Below are 25,960 nucleotides of genomic sequence, written 5' to 3' on the forward strand. Positions count from 1 at the left end.
TTTATTCATTCTGTTGATGATGCCTTGTTTCTAACTTGGGCCTATTGCAGTGTCTTTTGCTGAATGTATATACCGATTTCTGATGCATGTTTATGAAAATGTTGGGTCTCTGCCTGTGTTCCGCTTAGAAACTGTCTAGCAGTTTCCCAAAGGAGTGGTACCTGCTTGGTTTCCCAGGAGTTGTGTCCGCTGCACGTCCTCACCAACTTTTAGTATTGTCTGTCTTTGTCACACTAATACACTTTTCAAATGTGTTTAATTGTGGTAAAATATATGTAACATAAAATTGACCCCTTTGAATTTCAGTGCATTCACATTGTTGTACAGCCAAACCCTAGAACTTTTTTCATCCTGCAAAGCTGAAGTATGTTTGTGAACATCCAAAGCCCTTAGTATCAGGTGAAGTGCCTTGGAGGGGTTCATCCTACTAGAATTTAGTGACCTCTTTGGGGTGGTGACCAAAATGACTGTGATGAATCACAGTACTTTATTCTTTCAGCTGGGAAACATCGAAGGGATTTATTCTCTCCATAAACATAATTCATTTGATAGTCTCCTCTTTCCCCTCGGGGCCAAAAATTGGATCCAACTTATGGAAAATCCCAAACTGTAGGCCTCCTCCTCCTTCAGTCCTTTTATTACTAATCCTACTAATCTTTAGATCTGTTTTTTTTTTTTTTTCAGAGGTCTCTCTACTGTCATATGTTTTCAATTCTGTCCCTTCTTGGACTTCACTAAGCTTTAGTGGAACTTTTTTTCCCCCCACAAAGTGGCAAGCTTCATGGCCTTTTACATCGTAACGGTAACATTTTTTATTTAGTGGTGGTGGGGGATGATGTGTGGAAGAGAGTGTGGAAAGATCTTGAGTTCTGGATGCTGAGGGGATGAATCAGCACAGTAGGAAACCAGCTGTCTCCTACGAGATAAATATTTACTCGAGATAGAGAGCGCCAGGCCATTTGTAAGTTTGATTGTGCAAATTGTTTGTGGGCATGTGTGCACATTCCCACACACGCGTGCAGGTCACCGTTAATTAACAGGTCGGCCTCATGCCTTCTGAGTTTCTTGTACCATGTTGCTTCAAGTGACTTTGTTTTCCCACCACATCTCGGTGTCTTCACATCTGATGATACCTGAGCTTATGTAGATAGAGAATATCCTGCCTCATGTGATGTCTTACAGTTGTAACCTTCTTCCTGAAGCCCACATCTTCTCTCTCATCTCATATATCTTTAAACCCCGTTGGAGATGACAGCTCATTGCTTTCCAAGACAAACTGTTATGCAGCTGAATGCTTTTACTTTGGAATACTCATTCTCTTTAAGCTCAAAGTCTCCTTTTCTATAATATTTTTTCCTTTCCCTCATTCTTTGAGCCGCAGCCCTGTCCTCTTCTCTGGTTGAACCGGCAGAGCGCCTCTGTTATCAACCTCGGGGTCAGCTGCTCTTGAGTTTGGACTCAACTGCGTCCACAGTATTTGTGGTTGGAATGGTCCAGGGTTTGCTTTCCTGGTGCTGTTCTTAGGAGGTGGAGAGCGATGTGTTGTTAATGTTGCTAACGTTAAATTTTCCTGGCCAGCTCCTGTTTCTGCTGCATGCTAAATCTTGGTGTCCCTTACCTCTCTTCATGAATCTTTCCATACTTCATGACACCTGTCTGCAGGAAGCAGATGTATTTCAGATAATACGAGTAAAGTTTCCCTCCCAATTTTCTTCTTTCAAATGTAAGATTTGTTTTGGATATAGCCCCCAACGGTCTTAGTTTGGGCTGCTGTAACAGATACCATAGACTGAGTGGCTTATAAACAAAAGAAATTGAGTTCTCTCTGTTCCAGAGATCCAAAATCAAGGTGCTGGCAGAGTTAGTGTCTGGAGAACCCAGTCTTGGCTCATAGATGGTTGCCTTCTGCTCCCTGTGTCCTCACACAGAAGAAGGGACAAAAGAACATTAAATTTAGGGTTAGGGTTAGGGGACCTTCCTTAAAAGGGCACTAATCCCATTCATGAAGGCTCCACCTCCCTATACCATCACAGTGGGGATTAGGTTTCAATGTATGGCTTTTGATGGGCTTCCACGGTGGCTCAGATGGTAAAGAATCTGCCTGCAATGAGGGAGACCCGGGTTAGATCCCTGGGTTGGGAAGATCCCCTGGAGAAGGAAATGGCAACCCATTCCAGTATTCTTGCCTGGGAAATCCTGTGGACAGAGGCGCCTGGTGGGCTACGTCCATGGAGTCGCAGAGTCAGACACAACTGAGCAACTAACACTTTGACTTTTCACTTACAGATTTTGGGAGGACACATACATTTGATTTTTTTGCACCAGGCAGTTTGAGTTTATGCATTTGATGTTGTGCTGGGAGAAATTATTTCCTGTATTTCAACAGCTGTCTTCCCATGAGTACTGAAGCAATACTTCTAGGAATGAATATATATATATATTCACAATATTATTAGATCCATCTTTATGCTCAGCTTATTATCAATCTGATTAATAAAACCCATTGATCTTTGCTCCTTTTGCTCGCTTTCTTTCTTATGTACTGTTCTGAGTGGTATTTGCGTAACCATACGATGTTCCTAAATGTGAAAACTCCTGCTTGCCTCACTGGCTTGCTGATTAAATTCAGGTTAGACTGGTTATTTTGGAGTAAACAGTCTTATCGGCGCTCTGCCAGCTTCTTTATTCGTGAACTGTTGCAGACCTCTAGGTAGAGGGTTACAAGCTGAGATCCAGGGGAAATGCTAGGCTTACCTATCTTGCTGTCGTACCTGTGAAGGCAAAATCAGGTTCCCTAAATTCAAAATTACACGTGTCAAATGTCATTTGACAAATCGGAGAGGTAGCTTCTCGAACACATGCTCAGAAGATCCTTCAAGGATATATATCTTACTATTTGTAGCATTTCCAGTTTGGTCTTAGTAGAGCCGTTCTACAAGAAGAAAGTGTAGCTGGGGAGTTGGCATAACTTAGTGCGTTATGCCAGCACGCTAACACGTAGTGTGTTAACGTAACGTGTCGGCTCGAGTTAATGTCTTGTGTGTTTAAAAAAAGTAAAAGCTGGAACCACCGAGTCTGAAAGCTCTGCTTTGTTCCTAATACCCTGAAAGAGCCACTGGGCGTTTCAGTTGAGAAAACAAAGCTTGTTTTATCCCTGCTCTTCGTAGGTTTGTCTGACAGGCTTGGAGGCACATTGGGCTTGAAACGGAGCTGTTAATGATATAATAAATGCCTTTGAAATTTTTCCATCGGGCAATCCATCAATAGATGACTGCTTTGAAAAATGAGTGAAAATCAAACATAAAGACACAAATGGCTCCCTCTACTTGGCAATGAATAAACACACGCCGAAGAACATTCAAGTGCCTGTGCGTCGCCCGCCTTTAGTCTTTTATTTATGCTTTCTGCCTGCGTTCCGTGCAATTAATAAACCAGCCTGGCCTACGGTATCCTTAAGGAAGGAAAGGTTCGTTTTCACAGGCCCCAACTTGGAGATTTAGTCTTCCTTGCTTTCTTTTCTGTTTTCAAACTGTGGTTAAAAACATATAAAATGGTCCATTTTACCCATTCTTAAGTATATAATCTGGTGTGTGTGTGAGCTTGTATACTCAGTCATGTCCGACTCTTTGCCACCCATGGACTGTAGCCCACCAGGCTCCTCTGTCCATGGGATTCTCGTACGTGATCAAGAATCCTGGAGTGGGTAGCCTTTCGTTCTCCAGGGGATCTTCCAGACCCAGGGATCGAACCCGCATCTTCTGCATTACATGCAGATCGTTTGTCACCTGGGAAGCATTAAGTATATTCACAATGCTGTAAAACTCCTTTTCAGAACTTTCTCAACTTGCAAATCTGAATCTTTATCCCCCTACCCTCTGATAACCACTGTTCTGCTTTCTGTTTCTATGAATTTGTTTTCTGCTTTCTTTCCCAAATATTCATTTCTGAATCCTCTCTCTTGCTTCTGTGCAGTTTGGGCTAATCATGCCTTTAAGGAAAAGAGAACTATCCATAATTTTCACAGAGGCTTCGTAAAATAGAACCAGCATATACCCACCAGTGTAGGGAGCTCTAATTAGCATTTCTTTTGGCATCACTGTTTAAAATATGTTAAAGTCATCTTGCATAGTGAACTAAGAAATTAGGCGGTGAAAGACTGATCCAACCTTTAAAAACTAGACCTTTTTTTCTGTCTCAGCCAGAATGAGCCTAACTATTCAGTTTCTAGGCAGACCTGTGAACTCTATTTCTTCTTATCAGTGTGTATTTAATTTTCAACAGATGACAGACTCTCAGAAACATGCTTATTGACCTCCAGTATTCTAGTTTAATTTGGCTTTAGCGCTAATGTAATAATTTGTGAGTTTGGACACAATGCATTTAACGAGTCCACAGCATTGATAGAATGCTGTCATCCTGAATAACCTCAAATTAAGGGGAACTCGCTGAGTTTTCAGTTTGCGCATCCGTCCCCATTGGAGGTGAATGTTTCAAATGTTATTAAACTGTAGCGGACAGTTCTTGTTTTTGTTTTTCAGAAATGTCTGTATATGTTTCCAATATGGCCTTTTTCTCGATGATTACATTGGGAAGACCATAGGCTGCTCACAATAGTAAATTAGAATTGGGCAGGATTCCATATAAAAGAAGTAATTTATACCTGTGCTTTTAATTATAGACCTTACCTCTATTTGCCTTTTATTTCCCACAACTCACTCTGAACAGCTGTGACGGTACAGAAAGTGAAGGATCACTAAAATGAGGATTGCTTGGATGCGCTTTGGGGTTGGCCACAAAGTTTGTTCAGGTTTTTCCATAAGACGTTACAAAAAACCCCTAATAAACTATTTAGCCAACCCCATACTTCTAAATAAGGTATTATCATAGGGGGCTTGCATCAAGCCGAAATCTTGGCAGCCAGTGTGAATGAACAAAGAATGCACTAAACCCAGGGCATCTTGCTCTGTACCAAATTTTGAAATACTCTTGACAAGAAGAAATGAGTGAACCAGTTCAGAAGAAAACTGAAATTCCAGGTACTCTAGGAGGACTGCATCAGGAATTGCCAGCATGTTCGCCTCGTCTCTGAACAGCGTTCAAAGCATGCAAACCCTCCTTTCTTTCACTTTGTTGTTCAGTCACTGAGTTGTGTCCAACTCTGCCACCCCTTGGACGGCAGCACGCCACACGTCCTTCCCTGTCTTCCACTATCTCTCAGAGTTGGCTCAAACTCATGTCCAATGAGTCGGTGGTGCTACCCAACCATCTCATCCTCTGCTGCCCTTCTCGTTCGGCCTTCAGTCTTCTCCAGCATCAGGGTCTTTTCTAATGAGTCGGCTCTTCACATCTTGTGGCCACAGTATTGGAGCTTCGCCTTCAGCATCCATCCTTCCAATGAATATTCAGGGTTGAGTTCCTTTAGGATTGATGGGTTTGATCTCCTTGCTGTTCAAGGGACTCTTGAGAGTCTTCTCCAGCATCACGATTTGAAAGCAGCAATTCTTAGGTGCTCAGCCTTCTTTATGGTCCAACTCTCACATCTGAAAATGACTACGGGAAAAACTGTAGCTTTGACTAGATGGACCTTTGTCAGCAAAGAGATGTCTTTGCTTTTTAATTTGCTATCTAGGTTTATCATGGCTTCACTTACACTCACTTATTTAGTGTGTGTAGAGAGGCCCCTGGCCGATTGTTGTTCGTGATGTGACAGTCTCACTGTGTGGTGCACAGCGTTTCCTCCTGGAGGTGTTTCTGTCCCTATGCAGCTGTCATGTGACTGTTTGTCGTGTATCGTGCCCAATTTGACGTATTCCCTGATCAATAGAATGTGATCTTTCATTTTCTTGTTTTCCTTCTAACATTTCCCCTAAAGTTGGCCTTTCCTGAATGGTTTCCATGTATGTTTTTTGGAAGATGTCAACTCTTGGAGCAACAATTTCTTGAAATCAGAATATATCCTCAAACTGACTTTAGAATCCAGACCCCCGTTTGAGAGTTGTTTTTGTTAAGGACTGTGCTATTACGGTCTCTTCATCAAAATTGAGGTTCTAAAATGATCTCATTCATTCATCCATTCAGCAAATCTTGACAAGCGCCTTCTGTGTTTCATGCTGTTTTTAGTGAACAAAACAGATGAAGATGCATGTTTTGGCAGAACGTGTGTCCTTTCAGAGAGAGATTGCCGTGTATTGTATAAGGAACATGATGGGGAATTCCCTGGCAGTCCAGTGGTTAGGGCTCTGAGCTGCAGCGGGGAGGGGTTCCATCTCTGGTCTGGGAACTAAGATCCCGCATGCTGAGGAGCAGCCAAAAGATAAATACAAGAGATATTATGAGGAGGTACATTGTTTGGGGTGGTAGAGAATGATAACTGAAAGTGAAAAATGAAAGAAGTAGGTCAGAATAAGAGGTTGGAGGTGTGGGGATAAATTGCAGTTTTAAGCTTAGGTGCTCAGGGTCTGCCCTATTGAGGAGCTGACATTTGTGCAGATTCCCAAGAGGTAAGGGAATTATCAATGAAGATTTCTGGGGAGAGAGCCTGTCAGGCAGAGGGAGCAGCCAGTGCAAATGCCCTGAGACTGCTGTTTTCCTGGTGTGCTCGGCGTGACTGGAGGCCAGTGAACAAGGGGGAAAGCAGCTGGATTTGACCTCCCAGCTGGCACTAGTGGTAAAGAACCCACCTGCCAATGCATGTAGATGAAAGAGACACCGGTTTGATCCCTGGGTCGGGAAGATCCCCTGGAGAAGGCCATGGCAACCCACTCCAGTATTGTTGCCTGGAGAATCCCACGGACAGAGAAATCTGGCGGGCTACAGTCCGTACGGTAGCAAAGAGTCGGACACGACTGAAGTGATAGCACGCATGCACATGAGTGCTGGGGCGGCATGGTGGTGCGGGGTGGAACTGCCCCGGCGGTGGGGCGGCATGGTGTCATGGGATGGAACTGCCCCAGTGATGGGGTGGCATGGTGATGCAGGGTGGAACTGCCCCGGTGCTGGGGCGGCATGGTGGCATGGGATGGAACTGCCCCGGTGCTGGGGCGGCATAGTGGCATGGGATGGAACTGCCCCGGTGATGGGGTGGCATGGTGGCATGGGATGGAACTGCCCCGGTGATGAGGTGGCATGGTGATGCAGGGTGGAACTGCCCCGGTGCTGGGGCGGCATGGTGGCATGGGATGGAACTGCCCCGGTGCTGGGGCGGCATGGTGATGCAGGGTGGAGCTGCCCCGGTGATGGGGTGGCATGGTGACCGTGGGGTGGAACTGCCCTGGTGATGGGGCAACATAGTGATGTGGGGTGGAACTGCCCCAGTGCTGGGGTGGCATGATGGCGTGGGATGGAACTGCCCCCTGGGACCTTGTTTCGCATTGTCAGGACTCGGGCTTTTACTCTGAGTTTTGAGCAGAGGGGTGACAACATCTAATTTAGTCGATGAATTGTTTCTAATAGAACGGACTTGAGAAGCTATTTAGGACTTATTTATGTATTTAATGAGTCAGATGGTAACCAGAAGTGACAGCAGTCAGAAGCAACAGAGAAATGCAAGGAATTGTTATGAAAAAAATTTCAGCAGGGTATTCAAACTGGTGAATTTGAGAAGAATGCCATAAAAGGGTAAGCTGCATGGTTTCCAGGTTCCCAAGTGCCACAAATGCGTGTGAGGTGTGTGTTCACTAGAATCCTGTGGTAGGGGAGAGGGCAGGTTCCATCTCCAAACTCTTCATTCTTGTGTATCTCTCTGGGGATGCCTGGAACTAGAGAATGTGAACAATTTGATGTCTCCAGGTGAACCTGATCTTCAGGGTCCCTTTGGAATCATTGCTATACTGGAATTGGTTCCTTAATTACATCCAGGCTGGTGATCAGCATTCCTTTCTATTGAAGTTTGTAAGAACTTAAAGAATCTGTGTGTGAAAATCTTGTGTGTCAGCACTGTGGTACACTCAAGGAGCTTGTTGTCTGATACGTAAAGAGAAAATGCATCTTATTCAGACTTTCAGTCCTTCTAACAGACGTTAGAATTTTGAGATGAGCTTTCTGTAATTTTGTTGTATATGTAAGTTTCTTTTGCTGACGTCTAGGGCCTGTGTGCTCATATTTCGTCTTATTCTGGCAGCTTGCTGGCAGGAAAGGATTGTTCACAACAGCGAATGCATACAGTTTTGGGGGTTTGTTTTTGCCTTTTAGTATTTTCCTAGTTTATACGTCAGTCCGTCTCCCCCACCCTTCCTCTAGTATCAGTGGATGTGGATTCTCCAGCCCCTCATCAGAAGATAGCTGGAGGGTTTCCCTGGTGGTCCAGTGATCAAGAATCCACCTGACACTGCAAGAGACACGGGCTCAATCCTTGGTCTGGGAAGATCCCACGTGCTGTAGGGCAACTAAGCCTGTGCACCACACCTACTGAGCCCGTGCCCTGGAGCCTGTGCTTTGCAACAAGAGAAGCCACTGCAATGAGAAGCCCACCGCGCATTGCAACTAGCGAGCAGTCACTGGCTTGCCACGACTAGAGAAAGCCCACCCGCAGCAACGAAGACCCAGCCAACTCTCTCTATATATATAAATCAGATAACTGGAATATAAGGGCAAATACGAATTTTGTTTTGTGGTGAATGTGTCGTGAGGCATAAACATGCTCTAGAGGGAGTTTGCATAGCTCCCAAAAGTTGGAAATAACTTGGGAAAGGTTTCCACTAAAAATGAAGCTTAATGGTTGACTATGATTTATTGAGTCTCTGCTGAACACTGGCCCTGGGGATTGGCACTTGATGTGTGTTTCCTTCGTTTAGTTCTCCCAGCCACCTCTTTCCGGGACGTCATTCCTCCGTTGCTCAAAAGGGGAGATCAATGCCCAGCCTGGACTGTAGTTGTAACCTGACCAACACCAGAGCCTGTGTTTCCCCACTGCTCAGCAATATCATCTCACACGTTTTAATACGTAATGGTGATAGTTTTCATCCCTTGGAGATGTCGCAAATGTTAGATTGCCCCCTGCCTTTGTGGTGCAAATGCTTTCTATGGTCCTTGCCTTTTTCTTACCCCTCACCCCTAAACTTATCAGTTCCTTCCATAGATTGTCAGAGCTAAAAAAAATAAATTTTTTCCATTTATTCTTATTGTGGTGAAACTCACCGAAAACGAACGTGTGAGATTTGCCATCTTTGTAGGTTTTTACGTGTCTGCTTCAGAGGCAGTAAGTCCACTCACACTGATGTGCACCCCTCGCCACCATCCAGCCCCAGATCTCCCTCCTTTCTCCCAGACTGACCTCCCCTCGCCACCATCCAGCCCCAGATCTCCCTCCTTTCTCCCAGACTGACCTCCCCTCGCCACCACCCAGCCCCAGATCTCCCTCCTTTCTCCCAGACTGACCTCCCCTCGCCACCATCCAGCCCCAGATCTCCCTCCTTTCTCCCTGACTGACCTCTGTATGCGTTAATCAAGGACCCTTCATCCCCACTGACTCCCTGCCCCTGGGGACCACTATTCTGCTTTCGGTCTTCAGATGTGCATCTTGTATTTCTGTTATCGACTTGTTTCTTTTCCCTAAGTCTAGCGCCTCTGTGCTTCCCATTCATCTGAGCTTTCCAGTTTTTCAGAGGAGGAGAAGTCCTAGCTCCTTGCCTGAAACTCGGACCTCTTTGCAAAATACATAAACCTGGGCTAGGGCCCACCCCACGCCTGTCACTTCCACAGTTACAAACTCTCAAGCCTAAGAAGAACATCAAAAAGATGGGAAAATAGTAGTAGCAGCTTGTGGGGAGTAAAGCACTGAGCCCTAACCACTGGGCCACCCGGGAATTTCCCAGAGCCGAGGATTCTTAGAGGATGCAGAGAACGATGCTTTCGCCCTTTGATTTACATTTTTAAACATTTGAAAGCCTCTGCGGAAGAGATAATTTTAAAATCCCTCTTCAAGACTGAGAAAATGGTTTTCATTTTCTAGAACTAAGTGGGGTTAGTTCTCCCCACTAACTGAAAAACATTAAAAATGTTTTCTGCTGAAAGTGTCTGTAAACATACAAAATGATTTTTCTTTCACTTGACATTCTCAGAGGTTCTCCAAGAGCCTTGGTGATTGGTTTTGGGGAACGTTGTGTTTCAGAAACACAATTGAAGAGCTGTCTGCACATGAAGAAAAAAAACGAGAACCAAGAACCACAGGGGTCATTCGGTGACTTGGGTTTACAAAGTCTTCACCTTTCTGTTCAAATGTTAAGCTAAATTCAATCAAATATCTGCTTTTCTTCTTCCTTTGGGGTACTAATTTTGGAGGCTGCTGCTGCTAAGTCGCTTCAGTCGTGTCCGACTCTGTGCGACCCCATAGACGGCAGCCCACCAGGCTCCCCTGTCCCTGGGATTCTCCAGGCAGGAACACTGGAGTGGGTTGCCATTTCCTTCTCCAATGCATGAAAGTGAAAAGTGAAAGTGAAATTTCGGAGGCTAAGGTATGATATAAGGTGTATTTTCAGAGAGTTTAGGTACAAGGGGCTGAATGCACTTTTGAGGTTTAATTAGACCATCGAGTCCAGGAAGAAAAGCACCAAACTGCAGACGTGAGAAATAGGCGAGCATATTTCTGCTGTTGGAAAGGGTCCAGTGCTTTTTCCTTAAAGCCCTCTGGTTTGCACTTGCCTCCTTCATTACCTGGGGGATCCTTTGTCCAAGGTCTAGTGGTTATTTAAAGAAACAAAGTGTCAGTAAATCTCAAACTTTTTCATTTTCATCTACTCCGAAAAGTGAATTGTTCAACATCAGGGGCAGACAAACCCTGCACTGTGAGTAGCCAATTTCTCCATCAATATTTTTCTTTTTTTGTTCACATATAACAGGTTTGCACGAAAGCAGTAGAAATCCTTCACCTTATGTGCACACGTGTACACACACACACACACACACACACACACACACACGCACACGATGTCTTGGGGTGAAGGAAGGTGGGCAGTTTTAACATAGCTGAATTGCAGCAAAGTTGCTGAAAGGACCCTTTCTCGTTGCAGCCCAGAGCCGGGACTCTGAAACCCAATCTGAAGTGTGTTTAATGAGCACTCTAAACGCGGGGGCTCAGTGCGGAGGGAACAGGAGCTCAGTGTGGGCCCGCCAGATGCCGTGCCCACCCTGGGAGCAGCGGTGTCAAGGAAGAATTAGGCGTTTGTGCGCCCAGGAGATGGGCCGGCCTCCACGTTTAGCTCCATTCTCCCCGAATGAAAGCCTTGTCCTGGCTCCACAGACTCTGGTTTTACCGTGTGGTTCCTGTTCTCGCTCTGCTTGGCATCTCACAGCAACAGAGATCACAGGTCACGCTGTTCGCAGTCAAGGCTGCCACTGGCTCTGCTGTTGGGCTTTGAGTCATTTCCCTCCTCCCCTCCTCCTCCTCTCTCCTCTCCTTCCCTCCCTCCCCTCCCTTCTCCCCCTTCCCTCCTCCCCCCTCCTCCATCCCCCCTTCTTCCATCACTTCTTTCCTCCCCGCCCCCCCCATCATAGCTAATACCTGGGAGAGCTTGCTTTGTTCTGGGTACCGTACTGTCCTCGGGTTTGCTATATACTGATTTATTTCATCTTCCCCACATCCTAGGAAGTGTTCAGTCATGCACCCATCCTACAGAAGTGGAAGCTGAGGCCCAAAGACTTAACATATCCCAGGTCACAGTGCCTGAAGTGGAGATTTGGGATTTGCAAGAATGCACGTGGCCCCTGAGTTTGTGTTCTTAATAATTTTATTACAGTGCTGCTCTAAGGCCCCCGAGGGGCTGGAGACACAGCATGAGAAACATCCCCCACATGTCAACTGTCCAATTTCATGGTTAACTGAGGAGTCCTGCCTTTGCAGCAGGTCACTGCTGGTTTATGTGACACTCAGCCTGCCCGCGGCGGCTGTGTCATACCATGGTCACACTAACTATGTATCAGCCCATGTGCCACACTGACCGGCCTGGGTATCCCAAGTTACAACACTGGCAAATGCAGTCTCTTCCCTTGGTTTGATCAGCACATTTTCTCTAGGACAGTTTGTGTCCTCAAAATTGGGCATGGAAGTCTTAGAGGAGAAAAGAGGGAAATACAGTCTTGGGAGCAGATTCTCTGAAGCTGCATTGGAATCTCAGCTCCACGGTGAGCATGCCCATGGTGCCAACTCCATGCCCTGTAGCCTGGAGTGTCCCTGGGGTACAGCTTAGGTGCGTCGTGGGAGTGCAGAGGCACCCATCCACACACACACACACACCCCGGGGCAGGTGCATCTTCATTGACTCCTGCACGTCACACAGACATTATTAGTGATACCCCATAAGAGGATATGGTTGGGACTCTGTTCTGGCTTCCAGCCTACTGCCCAGAAGTCCTGAGCCCTTCCAATTCACTAGCCTTTGCTTTTCTCATTAGTTTTGGGCTTCCTGGGTGGCACTAGTGGTTAAAAAAAAAAGAAAGAAACTCATCTGGTAGCTCAGCTGGTAAAGAATCTGCCTTGAGTGCAGGAGACCTGGGTTTGATCTCTGGGTTGGGAAGATCCCCTGGAGAAGGGAATGGCACCCCACTCCAGTATTCTTGCCTGAAGAATCCCATGGACGGAGGACCTTGGCAGGTTACCATCCATGGGGTCGCAAGGAGTTGGACACGACTGAAGCGACTTAGCACGCACACATGCTTGTTACTTTTAGAATCCTTTGTCTTTCCTGGTGTTCCCAAGTTCTCCAATGATTTGCCTTGAAATAGATTTACACTCATTCATTCTGCGAGATACCCTCTGACCCTTTTTCAGTCTTGGAAACTTCCTTATGTTATTCTTGCATCGTCCCCCTTCCCCAGGGGTCTCTCTGTTGTAAGGGTCCCAGAGTTGGTTCAGTTGCTGACCCTTTAAATGTCTGGCCTTCTCCCCTCGCTCCCATTCATTCATTGGTGGCCTGGTCTGGTTTCTAGGAGAATTTTCAACTGTGTCTTTAAACTCTCCCCGTGACATTTTTATTTCTACTGTGCTTTTTTTTCTTTTTCTAAGAGCTCTTTCTCATTAACCAAATACTCCTTTTTATAACCTCCTGGGGTAATGTTCCTTATAAACTCTGAGCTATATGAGGATACAAATTACAGTGTTTTTAAAAGTTTTTAACTCTACCCTGAAGCAGTGGAAGTACCTGGCGTCTCCCACTCCTGACCTTTTGGGGAGTTCTGCAGAATTAGGCTGCTCCCTTATTGCCGCGTCTCTTCTCCTCTGTAATTAGACTGCAGTTTGCTCCTCTGTCATCTTCTAAAATTTGGGGGAAATCTGTCACCTACTGTCTGTCTTCTCATTTTATTTGCTCTATGGATTTATTCCTTGTTTCATTTCTTTACTTTTTTTTTTTTTTTTTTTTAAAGCAGGGTTTCTGGGTATTGTGGAGATAAGCTGCAAGGATTCAGTGTGCCATCTTTAGCCACATCTTCTTTTATTTATTTATTTTTGGCTGGGATTCCCAGGTGGTGCTAGTGGTAAAGAATCTGCCTGCCAGTGCAGGAGACGCAGGAGACAGATGTTCGATCCCTGGGTTGGGAAGATCCCCTGGAGGAGGAAATGGCCACCCACTCCAGAATTCTTGTCTGGAGAATCCCATGGACAGAGGAGCCTGGCGGCTACAGTCCACGGGGCCGCAAAGAGTCGGACACGACTGAACGTACACATTTTTGGCTGCGCTGGGTCTTCGTTGCTTCCCGTGGTCTTTATCTACTTGTGGAGGGCGGGGGCTGCTCTCTCGTTGTGGTGCTCGCCTTTCTCATCGTGGTGGCTTCTCTTGTTGTGGGCACAGGCTCCAGGGTGTGCAGACTGCGGGCTTCTGTCATTGTGGTTTGTGGGCTTAGTTGCCCCACGACACATGGAATCTTCCCGAACCAGGAATCCGACCCATGTCCCCTGCATTGGAAGGCGGATTCTTAATCACCGGACTGCCAGGGAAATCCAAGTATCATCTTCCCAATCATTTCTATTAGGCCCAGGCTGGCAGTAGCCTTGTAAAATTTCTAAGAAAAATATATTTATGGATAGATCAGTGAGTTCCTAGGGGGTTTCTTGAGTTGTATTCTTGGCCTTCTGCTTCCTTCAGTGGCAGCTCCTGACTACATGCTGGGGGGCCAGGAAGGGGGAGCCCTGGATGGAGGACTGGGATGGGGAGAGCGTGTGTGAGCTGGGTGACCTCCCAGCCTGGACCCCGCCTCTCCCCACTCATGGGCAGAAGGGTCCAGAAGAGACTAGGATATAAAAAGAATTTTGATCGTAGAACACAGCTCATATCTAGAGCAGCAACGGGGCTTCCCTGGTAGCTCAGCTGGTAAAGAATCCGCCTGCAGTGCAGGAGACCCTGGTTCGATTCCTGGGTTGGGAAGATGCCCTGGAGAAGGGATAGGTTACCCACTCCAGCATTCTTGGGCTTCCCTGGTGGCTCAGATGATAAAGAATCTGCCTGCAATGCAGGAGACCTGGGTTTGATTCCTGGGTCGGGAAGGTCCCCTGGAGGAGGGCGTGGCAACCCACTCCAGCATTCTTGCCTGGAGAGTCCTGTGGACAGAGGAGCCTGGCAGGCTACAGTCCATGACGTCGCAAAGAGTTGGACAGGACTGAGCGACTAACAGCACAGCAACAGGAAAAAGAGGAACACCTTTTAATAATTAGCAGGAAAAAATTCAATCACCGCCTATCATTAGTCTACTACTTACTGAGTTTATTTGATTTTTTGAGTTGGAGGAATGTTCAAGGCCAGAATGTTTATGTTATCTCCAGTCCACTTAACCTGTTATTATTTCACTATCTCTTCATTTACAAGGGACAGTGCAGTTCATCATGTAACTGTGTGATCTGTGCCCCACGTGCCTGAAAGGTCAGTAACGCCCCATGGAAGGTGGCCGTATGAGTGGGATAGTACTGCTATAACAAAGAACCACAAACTGATGGCTTAAAACATCAGAAATTTCTTCTCTCGCAGTGCTGGAGGCTAGAAGTTCAGCGTCAATGTACCAGCAGGGCCATATTCCCTCTGAGCCTCTGGTGGGGGCCGTCCATCCTTGGCGGGCCTTGGCTCACATCCACATCACTTGTCTCTGCCTCGGTCATGACACGTATGTCTCTGTCTTCATACCAGCTTATAAGGACATTCATCATGTTGGGCTAGGGCCCACCCTAATGACCTCAGCTTCACTCAGTCACCTCTGCAGAGACCCTGCTTCCATTCACAGGGACCACGAGCTAGGACTTCATATCTTTTTTTTTTTTTAATAGTATTTCTAACTTTATATTTCGATTATCTTCAAAATTACAGAATTGCAGTAGTACAAAGACGTCTCAGATACTCTTGGTCGAGAATAACGAATTGTTGATTTTTTTGTCAACAAAAAAATCCCTTTCTCTCTCACTCTCTCTTTACACACACACACACACACACACACACACACACACACTCACTCAGATCAACATTATTTTTGTCTTAACCATTTGAGAAGTAAGTTAGATATCACTTTTCACTTTATTCCTAAATACTACAGATCTGTTTCCTAAGGACAAGCACATTTTCTTACGTGAACATAGTATGGTTATCAAATTCAGAAAATTAAACCTGTATATACTGTTTTACAATTTACATTCCATTTGTAAAATTTGTTAATTATCCCAAAGTTGTTTTGTTTAAAGCAGTCTTTCCTCCTTATCTCAAGATTCTATCCAGGGTTAAACTGGAACCACATATTGCCTTTATTTTTTTTTTAACCATCAGTTCACTTTATTTATTTATTTTTTTTTTTGAGACACATTTCAGCACATAACAGTAGGTTTGGTATTTTTTGCTATGGTTGAGTCTCAAGCTTGAAGTTATCCCCAAATGGAGATTGGACCCAGAGACCTCCAAGTGGGCCAGCCCTGCCTGGTGAGTGAGTGAGAGTCACTCAGTTATGTCTGACTCTTTGCAACCCCACGGGCTGTAGCCCGCCAGGCTCCTCTGTCTATGAGATTCTCCAGACAAGAATACTGGAGTGGGTAGCCATTCCCTTCTCCAGGGGATCTTCCTGACCCAGGGATCAAACCCGGGTCTCCTGCATTGGGCGGATTCTTTACCGTCTGAGCCACCAGGACAGCCGTATGTCCTTGTAGCGATATGACTGGCCCCTTGCTCTCAAAGCAGAGTCTTTGCAGCATCCCTGAGAGCTTCTTAGAAACACAGACTCTCAGGGCTCACCCCAGCCCTCCTGAATCAGCTCCTGTAGCTTACCAGGGTCCTCAGGTGATTGCTGGGCCCACAGATGGGAGAGGCGCCGCCCTCGTCACCTCCAGTGGAATTCTAGGGCAGAGGAAGCATACCCAACTCTGGACCTGGACTCTGCCCTTGGGGACACGGTCACACACCCAGCAGCACAGAGATGGGTTTTCCATCCCGCGACCATGCAGAGACGTGCCCATGGGGCTGGGAAATAAGACATCCTCCTCACTGTCAACCCATCCCCCTGCCCTTTATTCCATCAGCTAGCATTTCCCCATCACAGTGGAAGCTAGGGTACCAGAGAACTGGTGTTCCGTGCCAGGCTCTGTGCTACATACTTTTCAGTCAGAGTTTTCTTTTTTTCTCCCGTTGATCCGAAGGGGTCGACAGCATCTCCAGTCTTTTCATGGCCCCATGTACCATGGCTGAATGGTGTCCCCACTTTCCATAATTCGTTCATGGCCACCCCAACTCCCAGTGGGGCTGTCTTTGGAATAAGGAGGTGTAGGTAGGGCCAAGTGAGGTCGTAAGGGTGTAGCCCTGATAGCATAAGATTAGTATCCTTCTGAGAAATGACATCAGAGTGTGCGTGCACTTTGCGTGTGTGTGTGTGTCTCTCTCTAACTTAGCACTTATCATACATTCTAATTTAGTCGCTTTGTCGCTTTAGTGTCTGACCCTTGACTCAGAGAGAAAGAGACGTGTTGAATTGATCTCCATTCCCTCGGCCCGTAGCACAGTGCCTGTATGTGGCTACTCACTTGACAAATGTACCCCGGGCTTCTTAAGCCACCGTAGCTATTAATACTTCCACCCAGCTGTTCAAAACCTGCCAAAGGGGCAGGAGGAGAATTTGCGGTGTTAACAGTGCCTGTGTGGAGGGTTAGTGGGCTGTGGAAGTCTGAACAATGTTCTAATGGGTAGTAATGGTAGCAAAAAGGGGCCGAAGGCTTTGAGAGAGCCTTTCCCTCTTGCAGGAGAAGAGCATGCCCTGGTTGTCATGGTTACGTTAATCCCAAATGAGAGGAAAACAAAATACTTCCCAGAAACCGCTCTCTGAAAGCTCAGCAGACGCATGTTTTGTGAACTTGGTCAAATGTTATCTTTATCCATTTCCATCTATGAGATTATTTTAGCATGGCAGACGTTAGCTTCTATCAAGTGAGGTGACTCCTTTGTTCAGCCCTGCAGAGGAGGTGGGGAGGGTGTAGAAGACACTCCCAACCCAGAAAGAATTGTCTTTATTCTTTTAGAGGAGAAAGAAAATACTTCCTCATAAAACCTGATGTGACAGAAATAACCTGAAGGCACAGACATATTTTAAAGGCACAATAAACCAAAGCGACTTTGATTCACCATTTTTAATAGCTTGAAGCTCTGTGTGAATTCGTACTATTTATTATTCACCGCTTCGTTGCCAGACACTCCCCAAGAATGTAAACCTCCTCCTAAAATTTAATTTTATAGGATTCCATGAAAAGCCTGTTCAAAATGTAGAAAGCTGTGGGGACTCCAGTAGGCAATCAGCCACCTTATTTGTGCATCAGATTAAAATTCACATGCCTCTTGGAGCATAATTGAAAGTAGCCAATAAGAAAAAGTGATCAAAATTTGATTATGTGGTTTCACTAATCACCAGTTTGCTCTCTCAAATATAACATATAATTATTATTTGGTTTCTTCTCTGTAAGGAGTATGCTTCTGGACTGTTTCAATCCAGACTGGCCATGTGTGGGGTCGGCCAGACTCTTACTTCTTAGAGGCTCTGGGAGTCTCAGAGGTCTGGCCTCTCAGCCCCAGTAGAAACACTTGGGAACAATTAGGAAAACATTCATTGTAAGGTCCCTTTCATGTTAAAGCACTATTAACATGCCTAGGTTTTCAAATGATGCCTACGTGCCGTGGTTTTCCTTCCTCACGTATGGTCATTTGTGCAGTCGTAAATGTAAGTCTCTGTGTTTCTTAGAGGAAACCGCTCTTTGAGAAAGTGCCTTTACAGATGAATGTTCTGAGCGTCTTTTCTTTGTGTTCTGCCAGCTTAATCTGTGCTTTTGCCACGGCTCACTCACAGGTTTGTTTTAGCAGCAGAGGGCTGGTGGACTCGTAGCTGTTGGATCCCATCATCCGTCTAGTGCAAAGCCTGTCCCAGGAGCGCGGTTTGTGGTTACTTCCAAAAATGTTCATATCATGCCCTTTTTTTTGCCAGACAGGTAAAAGAGCCCTTTGCCCTGTCAAATACTAACAGCCTTTTCGTCACACGCATGGATATTCGCTCATTTCCCCCATGTGATAAGGCTCTTCGCAGCCACTCACCTTGAGCTGGGCCCTACCGCCCTCAGTGTTATTCTAAGATCTAATGTAAAGGAAGTGGATTCTTTATTTTGTTGTTCTTAAAAATAGTTTTTAAACAGGCTCTATTGTGAGTAACCCTCTTCGATCATTTGTAGATATGAATACCATCCTCTGGTTACTTTTTTTTTTCTGGTCTTCTTTCTTCTGCTTTGTTAAATTTTGGTAAAATGAACGGGGCAAAAGATTTACCATTTTGGCCATTCTTAAGTGCACAATTCAGAGGTGTTAAGTACATTCACAGGGTTGCTCAACCATTCATTTTAGATTCCGTGGTGTGATTTTTGAGCAGAATAAAACTTACAATGTGAAGTTCAAAGAATTCCTTGGAGACGAGCATAAAGGAAGGATGTTGATAATTAATGGAGCAGATCCACTGTTGGAAGGAAGGAGGGGATGACTTTTCTTAAAGAACATGGATGAAACTTCTCTGGCTTCCCTTCTCTGAGGTGCCTCCTCTGAAGCTGAATTCAGCTCTGGGTGCATTAATGAAACCCAGACATTTCTACACTAACTCCTAGAAGAGAATAGGGTCCCTGAACTTTGCTGTTGTGATGTCTAGAAACATTTTAGGCACAGCTGCCTGGTGTGCATTGAGACGTCAATGCCATGTCCGTTTTCCCATGCAGTTGTCATGTAGTGACTGCATTCCAACCCTTAGAAATACTTTCTAGTAATGCTACATACTGGCTTTCCTTTTCCCTGAAGATAGCCGGTGTTGACAGGAGAATTCATGTAATGCATTAAAGGCATCTATTTTACAGGCCAATTTTAAGAGCTATAATATCAGTCAAGTGAAAAGTATGAAAGTGTTAGTCATGTCTGACTGTTTGCGACCCCATGGACTGTAGCCCACCAGGCTCCTCTGTCCGTGGAATTCTCCAGGCTAGAAAACTGGAGTGTAGCCATTCCCTTCTCCGGAAGATACTCCTGGAGATCTTCCCAGGGATCGAACCCACGTCTCTTGCATCTCCTGCATTTGTGGGCAGATTCTTTACTGTCTGAGTCACCAGGGAAGCCCAAACTTGAAATTAACTTCTCCGGATATAAAAACTGGGGTCCCATTGGAAAGTCATTTTGTGTCAAAGATTTGTGCAAAGTAATAAATTTTAAGGAAATTTTTAAGACTTAAGACAAAACTTATATCATGTATTGACTAGATTGACTCCAAACATCTATTTCTAGCCTCTTATTATTACCAGTATGGTCAGTGTGCTCAGTATGGTCACAAAAATCCCTGGCAACTCCGCCAAGGACCTAATTCAGCAGTAATACTCTCTCTCCTCAGTATGTTCCACCAAGTGCTTAGTTGAACATTGTTCTATAAAGGTGTCCATGGTATGCTGATTTCTGATTTTTTTAAACTTGTTTAGACTTTCAGCGTTGAATTGTAAAGTCTCATTTCCCAGCCCCTGTAAATCTAGATGAAGTTATCAAATTCACTTAGTTCCAGAAATTCTTTGGAAGATAGTAGTGCTTGCCAGCTGGTCAGATAATTGGTGCTGCATTTTAAGACAAGTAGGAAATGTCAAGAATGGTGAGAAAGAAGAATTGTGAAACTAGAATGTGGTCTTCTCTTAAAAAAAAAAAAAAAAAAAGATACAGAAATTTCTCTACAAGTTCTCGGCACCCAACACATTCCCATCATGGTTTTATTAGCTGGTGTCTGCAGATTCTACTCGATGGAGAGGAGACCCCCGAACAAGGAGCTGTGTCTAAGTTCTTCATGTAACTCTATGGAGGCAGGTGTGAGAATTTGAACCCAAGGACCCCATGGGCCTGGCTAGTGAATTCCCAAGTGCTCTCAACATGATATTGCTCTGCCAGAGAGGTGGGAAAAAAGATTGGTGACCAGTAATCCATGCAGCTGTTAACACTGGATAAATCCAGGGGTGGGTGGGTGGGTGGGTGTGTGTGTGTGTGTGTGTGTGTGTGCTGGGTGGGCAACTTCCCTGGTGGCTCAGTGGTAAAGAATCCGCCTGCCAATGCAGGAGACACGGGTTTGATCCCTGGGTCAGGAAGATCCCCTGGAGGCGGAAATGGCAATCCACTCCAGTATTCTTGCCTGGGAAATCCCACAGGTAGTGGAACCTGGTGGGCTACAGTTCTTATGGTCGCAGAGTTGGACACGCACGTGTGTGCTGGATAGGGTGGCGGGGATCTGTTTGATTGACACGAATGGGGTTTATACTCCATCACACGTTAGTTGTGCCAGCAGGGTAATTGGGACGGCTCTCCCAGTTACTTTGGACCAGGCATTCAATGTCTAGAGCCTTGTGAATTTGAGATTATGCATGGAGACTGCGCATGCCTTTAGATAGCTATGAGCATCTTCTGAATTCCAATGAGGAATGTAGGAGCATAAAGTGGTGTCTGTTTAAAAAAAGAGAGAGATTCTTTATCGCTGGCTCCTCAGGTCATGCTGTTGGGCAGCCTAATGGACGTGCCTGTCGTTGGCGCTTGTCAGGGTCTGACTCTACTGCCTTTAGTCTCCTGGGTTACTAAGTGGCTTCTAAATTGCTCTGCTCTTCGCAGAAGGGAGGTGAAAGTATAAAACCAGTAACTGGAGATGACAAGGTCTTTGAAACATTTTTTCTTGCTGGGTTTGATCTGTGTGGTGGAATTGTATCTGTTTTTGCAAGTGAGTCTTTAAGAATTGGTGTTCCCTTCAGCAGCACATACACTAAAATTGGAACGATACAGAGAAGATTAGCAGATTATTAGCAGATGATGCAAACTTGTGAAGCGTTCCATGTTTTGGGGGCTTCCTTAGTGGCTCAGCTGGTGAAGAATCTGCACACGATGCGGAAGACCTGGGTTCGATCCCTGGGTTGGAAGGTCCCCTGGAGAAGGGAAAGGCTACCCACTCCAGTATTCTGGCCTGGAGAATTCCATGGACTGTATAGTCCGGACACGACTGAGTGGCTTTTACTTTCACTTTCTTTCCTTTAAGAATTGACCAGAGAGTGAAATGAAACCAAGGCTTATGATGCTAAGCTGTTGAGGGTAGAAAATGGATTCTTGCAAATCATTTCCCTTTCACTATAGACTCAAGCTATAGGATATGTATGTGTAATACGGATTTCAGCAGACATTGAAGGAATGCCAGGGGCTCTGCCAGGAGGAACAGAAAGGTGACCATGTAGCCCAGAGCTTCATCAGAGAGACAGACTTGTGGATACTTAACTACATATTAGTAGAATACGATGGAATGAGTGATTATATTCATTTCTTCTTTCACTGGGCATCCTGGGTAAGGCGGTTAAGAACCTGTGGCCTTAAAAACACTCTGTTTGTTCTTTTCTTTCTGACTTTGTTGTATGGCAGAAACCAACACAACATTGTAAAAAAATTTTTTTTAATTTAAATAAATAGAAAAAAACATAACCTATGGCTTTTACGCTCATGCATATGACGTCTAGATGAGCCTGTACAAAGTCTAGAGAAGAAAGCCATGCATTCTGCCACATTTGTTGGGGAGGGAGAGGACCCAGGGACAGGCTTTCAGCTATCACAAAATGGGCATGGGATCATAAAGGCTTCCACCCACACAAAACTGCACACAAATAATATTTGTAGCAACTATATTCATAATTGCTAGAACTTGGGCAACTGAGATATTCTTCAGTAGATGAATGGTTAAGCAAACTGTACTCCCCTCAGGCAGTGGCATATTATTCGGCAATAAAAAGAAATGACGAGCATGCCATGACAAGAATGGGGGGAATTTTGAATTCATGACACTAAGTGAAAAACACCAATCTGGAAAATCTCCATACTGTATGATTCTAGCTATGCGACATCGTGGAAGGGGCAAAATGTAGACTGTAAAAAGATCAGTGGTTGCCAGGGGTTCAGGGTAGGGGAAGGAGGAGGGGTGCAAGAGGGGAGTACAGTGGATGTTCAGGGCTGATGAAGCTCACCCGTGTGATCCTGTGACGGGGGCTTTATGATGTTATGCCTTTGTCAAAACCCATAGACTATAGACACAGTGAACCCTAGTGTACGCTGTGGTCTTCACACGGTGGTAATGTATTAATGTTGGCTCCACAGTTGTGGCAAATGTATTATACTATTCCAGTATGTCAGTAAGAGGAGGCCCCGGGTGTGGTGGGCACCTGGTACACACGTACTCTCGGTACGCACTTCCTGCTTAACTTTCTGGAAACTGCTCTAAAAAATAAAGTGCATTTTTATGTGTTCTATTGAAGTTGATTTTACAGTGCTGTGCTTTCCCCTATCCTGAACCCTGCTGTACAGCAAAGGGGTTGTTATACATACATACACACTTCTTTTTCACGGCGGTTCATCACAGGATACTGAATAGAGTGCCCTGTGCTCTGCAGCAGGACCTTGTTTCCCATCCTCTGTATCGTAGCCCGCATCCGTTCATCCCAGACTCCCAATCCGCCCCCTCCCGCTCGGCACCCACAAGTCTGTTGTCTGTCTGTGAGTCTGTTCCTGTTCTGTAGGTAATTTCATTTGTGTCATATTTTACACTCCACATGCAAGTGATACCGTATGGTATTTGTCCGTTTTTTTAAGGGGCGTAGTGCCCGGCATTGGGGTGAGGAAACGATGGCAGAGATCAGCCTCTAAGCATGAGAGCAGCATGGGACGGGAACCAGCAGTGTGCACAGCGGGGCTGGTGGCCTGGGGGTTGTGGGGTGGTGGGTGGGGAGCTCTTACAGACCCAGGCATGAGGGGCCTCCTGCGGTGGGAGCCGTGGTTTGTTTCCGTAGCTGCCTGTCTCAGAGGCCGTAACAACTGCTCTGTTTGTTCCCAGCAAAGAGCCCCCGGGAAAGTGCTGCTGGATGCCGTGTGCAACCACCTCAACCTTGTGGAAGGAGACTATTTTGGCCTCGAGTTTCCCGACCACAAGAAGATCACGGTAGGTGATGTCCATGAGACGTTGCTATTTTACCATCTGTTCAACTTAAGAGAGGGAAATAATTGGGACCTTTCTGGGCCTGACGGAAGTGTACACCAGAAAAAGTACCCAGGAAGCCCTTGATGATCTGTCTTTGAAAGTAATGTGTGCTCATGATTAGCAGGTCCACAGAGTGCGCAGTGCAGGCCACCTCTCTCTCCCTCTCCCTCCAGGAGCCACCAGCACCAGAGTCTTGTGTATCCTTCCTGTAAAAGTCTGTGTGTATGTGCACACAAACACATATTTTTGAAATATGATCATGTGAAGAAGCAACACAGTGCCCTATACTCCACCCACACACTACACCTATATCCTGAGATCTTTCCTTTTCGGTACATAGAGTCTACTTCCTTCCTTTTCACAGTTTCATACTATTCCATTGAATGGATATACCATCGCTTACAGCCTTTGCTGTAAAGGGTGGGATACTTAGATTGTACTGAATTGTCTGCTGTTACAAATGATGCTCCAGTGAACACACTGATGCACTCGTGTTTGCATTCACGGTCAAGGATTTATCTCAGTTCAGCTCCAAAGGCACAGAATTGTATTATCTATGAGTTCAAGCCTTTTTTTTTTCTTTAATTTTTATTGGAGTATAGTTACCTGCTTTAGAGTGTTGTTGTTGATCAAGCATTTGAAGTTTGCTAAATATGTCATGTAGGTCTTTAAAAAGGTTTCATTGACTTGATCCCAAAGTTTAGAATATAACTTATTGTGACTTTTTCTCTTTTGGCTGATGGCACTTTCTCAAGCTTGTATCCTAGTCTGCCTTTTATGAGGCACCCTTTTAGGGTGTAAATTTATTGACTGCATTTCTATCTACCTTTTCATTCAGTCCACACTGAGTGCCTAGGACTTTTGCTGGCCACTGGGGACCCAGCAGGAGTAAGATGGAGAGAATGTAGGATCCAGGTGGGGCATCAAACTGAGTCTTTGGAGGAGGAAATGGCAGCCCACTCCAGTACTCTTGCCTGGAGAATCCCATGGACAGAGGAGCCTGGTGGGCCACAGTCTATGGGATCACAAAGTGTTGGACACGACTGAGCGACTAAACAACAACAATAACAATCGAACTGAGTCAGTGGCCAGTTCAAGGCATGTGGCACGTGGGGTGTTGGGGACCGCAAGCGACACTTGTGATCAGGAAACCCTCCCAGATACAGTGAAACTGAGTCCTCTGAGGCCAGGAGGAGTTGACCTGATAGGGTGTTCCAGGGAGGCGGGCACCAGATGCCAAAGCCCAGGTAGCAAGTAGGCTATTCAGGAACCTGCAGACGTGGCTGAAGTTTAGAGGTAGGTGGAGGAGGGCTTTGCTGAAGGCGGGAAAGATAAAAGCCCTGAAAGGTGAGCAGGGAGCCGGGTCTATTTCAAAGGGCTTTCTGTCCCATTACTACCCATTAGCAATAGAATACGAGCCACAAACTTTATTTCAATTTTTCTAGCACTTAATTTGATATAAAACATCCCAAATCATTATCATTTCAACATGAAATCAACATCAAAACCTAGGAATGGGAGATTTTACTTTTTTTTTCCCCTGCTCAGTCTTTGAATCCGATATGTATGTGACTGTCACAGCCAGATCAGCTGTATTTCAAGTGCTCAGTGGTCACGTGTGTGGGGACAGCACAGCTCTGTACTGAACTAATATGTTTGGGAAGCTGTAAATGCATTTTAAAGAGAGTGTGACATGATCTGATTTATGGTGTAGAAAGAGAACTGTTACTGGATTGGAATAGGGGAAGACTGGGGGATCTAACATGTATCTAAAGATGGGCACAAACTGTGTTTTCTCAACATACTTCTAACCTCTAAGCCTTCTGGGATTCCCTGGTAGCTCAGTTGATAAAGAATCTGCCTGCAATGCAGGAGACATCGGTTTGATTTCTGGGTCGGGAAGATCCGCTGGAGAAGGGATAGGCTACCCACTCCAGTATTCTTGGGCTTCCCTTGTGGCTCAGCTGGGAAAGAATCCACTTGCAATGTGGGAGACCTGGGTTTGATCCCTGAGTTGGGAAGATCCCCTGGAGAAGGGAAAGGCTGCCCACTCCAGTATTCTGGCCTGGAGAATTCCATGGGCTGTATAGTCCATGGGGTTGCAAAGAGTCAGACATGACTGAGCGACTCTTTCTAAGCCTTCTTGGCCATTTTCTGGTGCTTACATTAAATCGAAGCTCCCTGACTCCCAGTCCTCTTTCTGATGTGACAAATGACCACAGAGGGGCCACATCTGATTCCACATTCATTTATGCGTCTAACAATTATTTGTGCCAGTGCCAAGTCCAGCATCAAACTTCATACAGAAGACGACACGTGCTTTGAAGGCACAGCTTGTCAGCAGTAGTTACTGTTTGCAGTCATTAGAAGTGCCTGCTTAGGGGAGTTGATAAGGAAACAAATGATTATCATACCATGTAGCAAGTTCAGCGGAACAGTGTTTCTTAGACTTGTTCTGTATTAATGA

The 25,960-nt window shown here is 45.5% G+C and overlaps 1 protein-coding gene and 1 pseudogene across 3 annotated transcripts in view; both read left to right on the forward strand.

Moving 5' to 3' along the window:
* FARP1 (FERM, ARH/RhoGEF and pleckstrin domain protein 1) overlaps positions 1–25,960 on the forward strand; it is a 309,098-nt gene that overhangs the window by 178,842 nt on the left and 104,296 nt on the right. For all 3 annotated transcript variants that reach the window (XM_059892059.1, XM_005213945.5, NM_001192712.2), the window contains one exon: positions 23,350–23,454. In XM_059892059.1, coding sequence (XP_059748042.1) covers positions 23,350–23,454 — 105 coding nt within the window. The remainder of the gene's footprint in view (positions 1–23,349; positions 23,455–25,960) is intronic.
* Positions 21,223–21,323, forward strand: LOC112449164 (uncharacterized; annotated as a pseudogene).

Source organism: Bos taurus, chromosome 12 (genome assembly GCF_002263795.3).
Source record: "Bos taurus isolate L1 Dominette 01449 registration number 42190680 breed Hereford chromosome 12, ARS-UCD2.0, whole genome shotgun sequence".
Classification (NCBI taxonomy): domain Eukaryota; kingdom Metazoa; phylum Chordata; class Mammalia; order Artiodactyla; family Bovidae; genus Bos; species Bos taurus.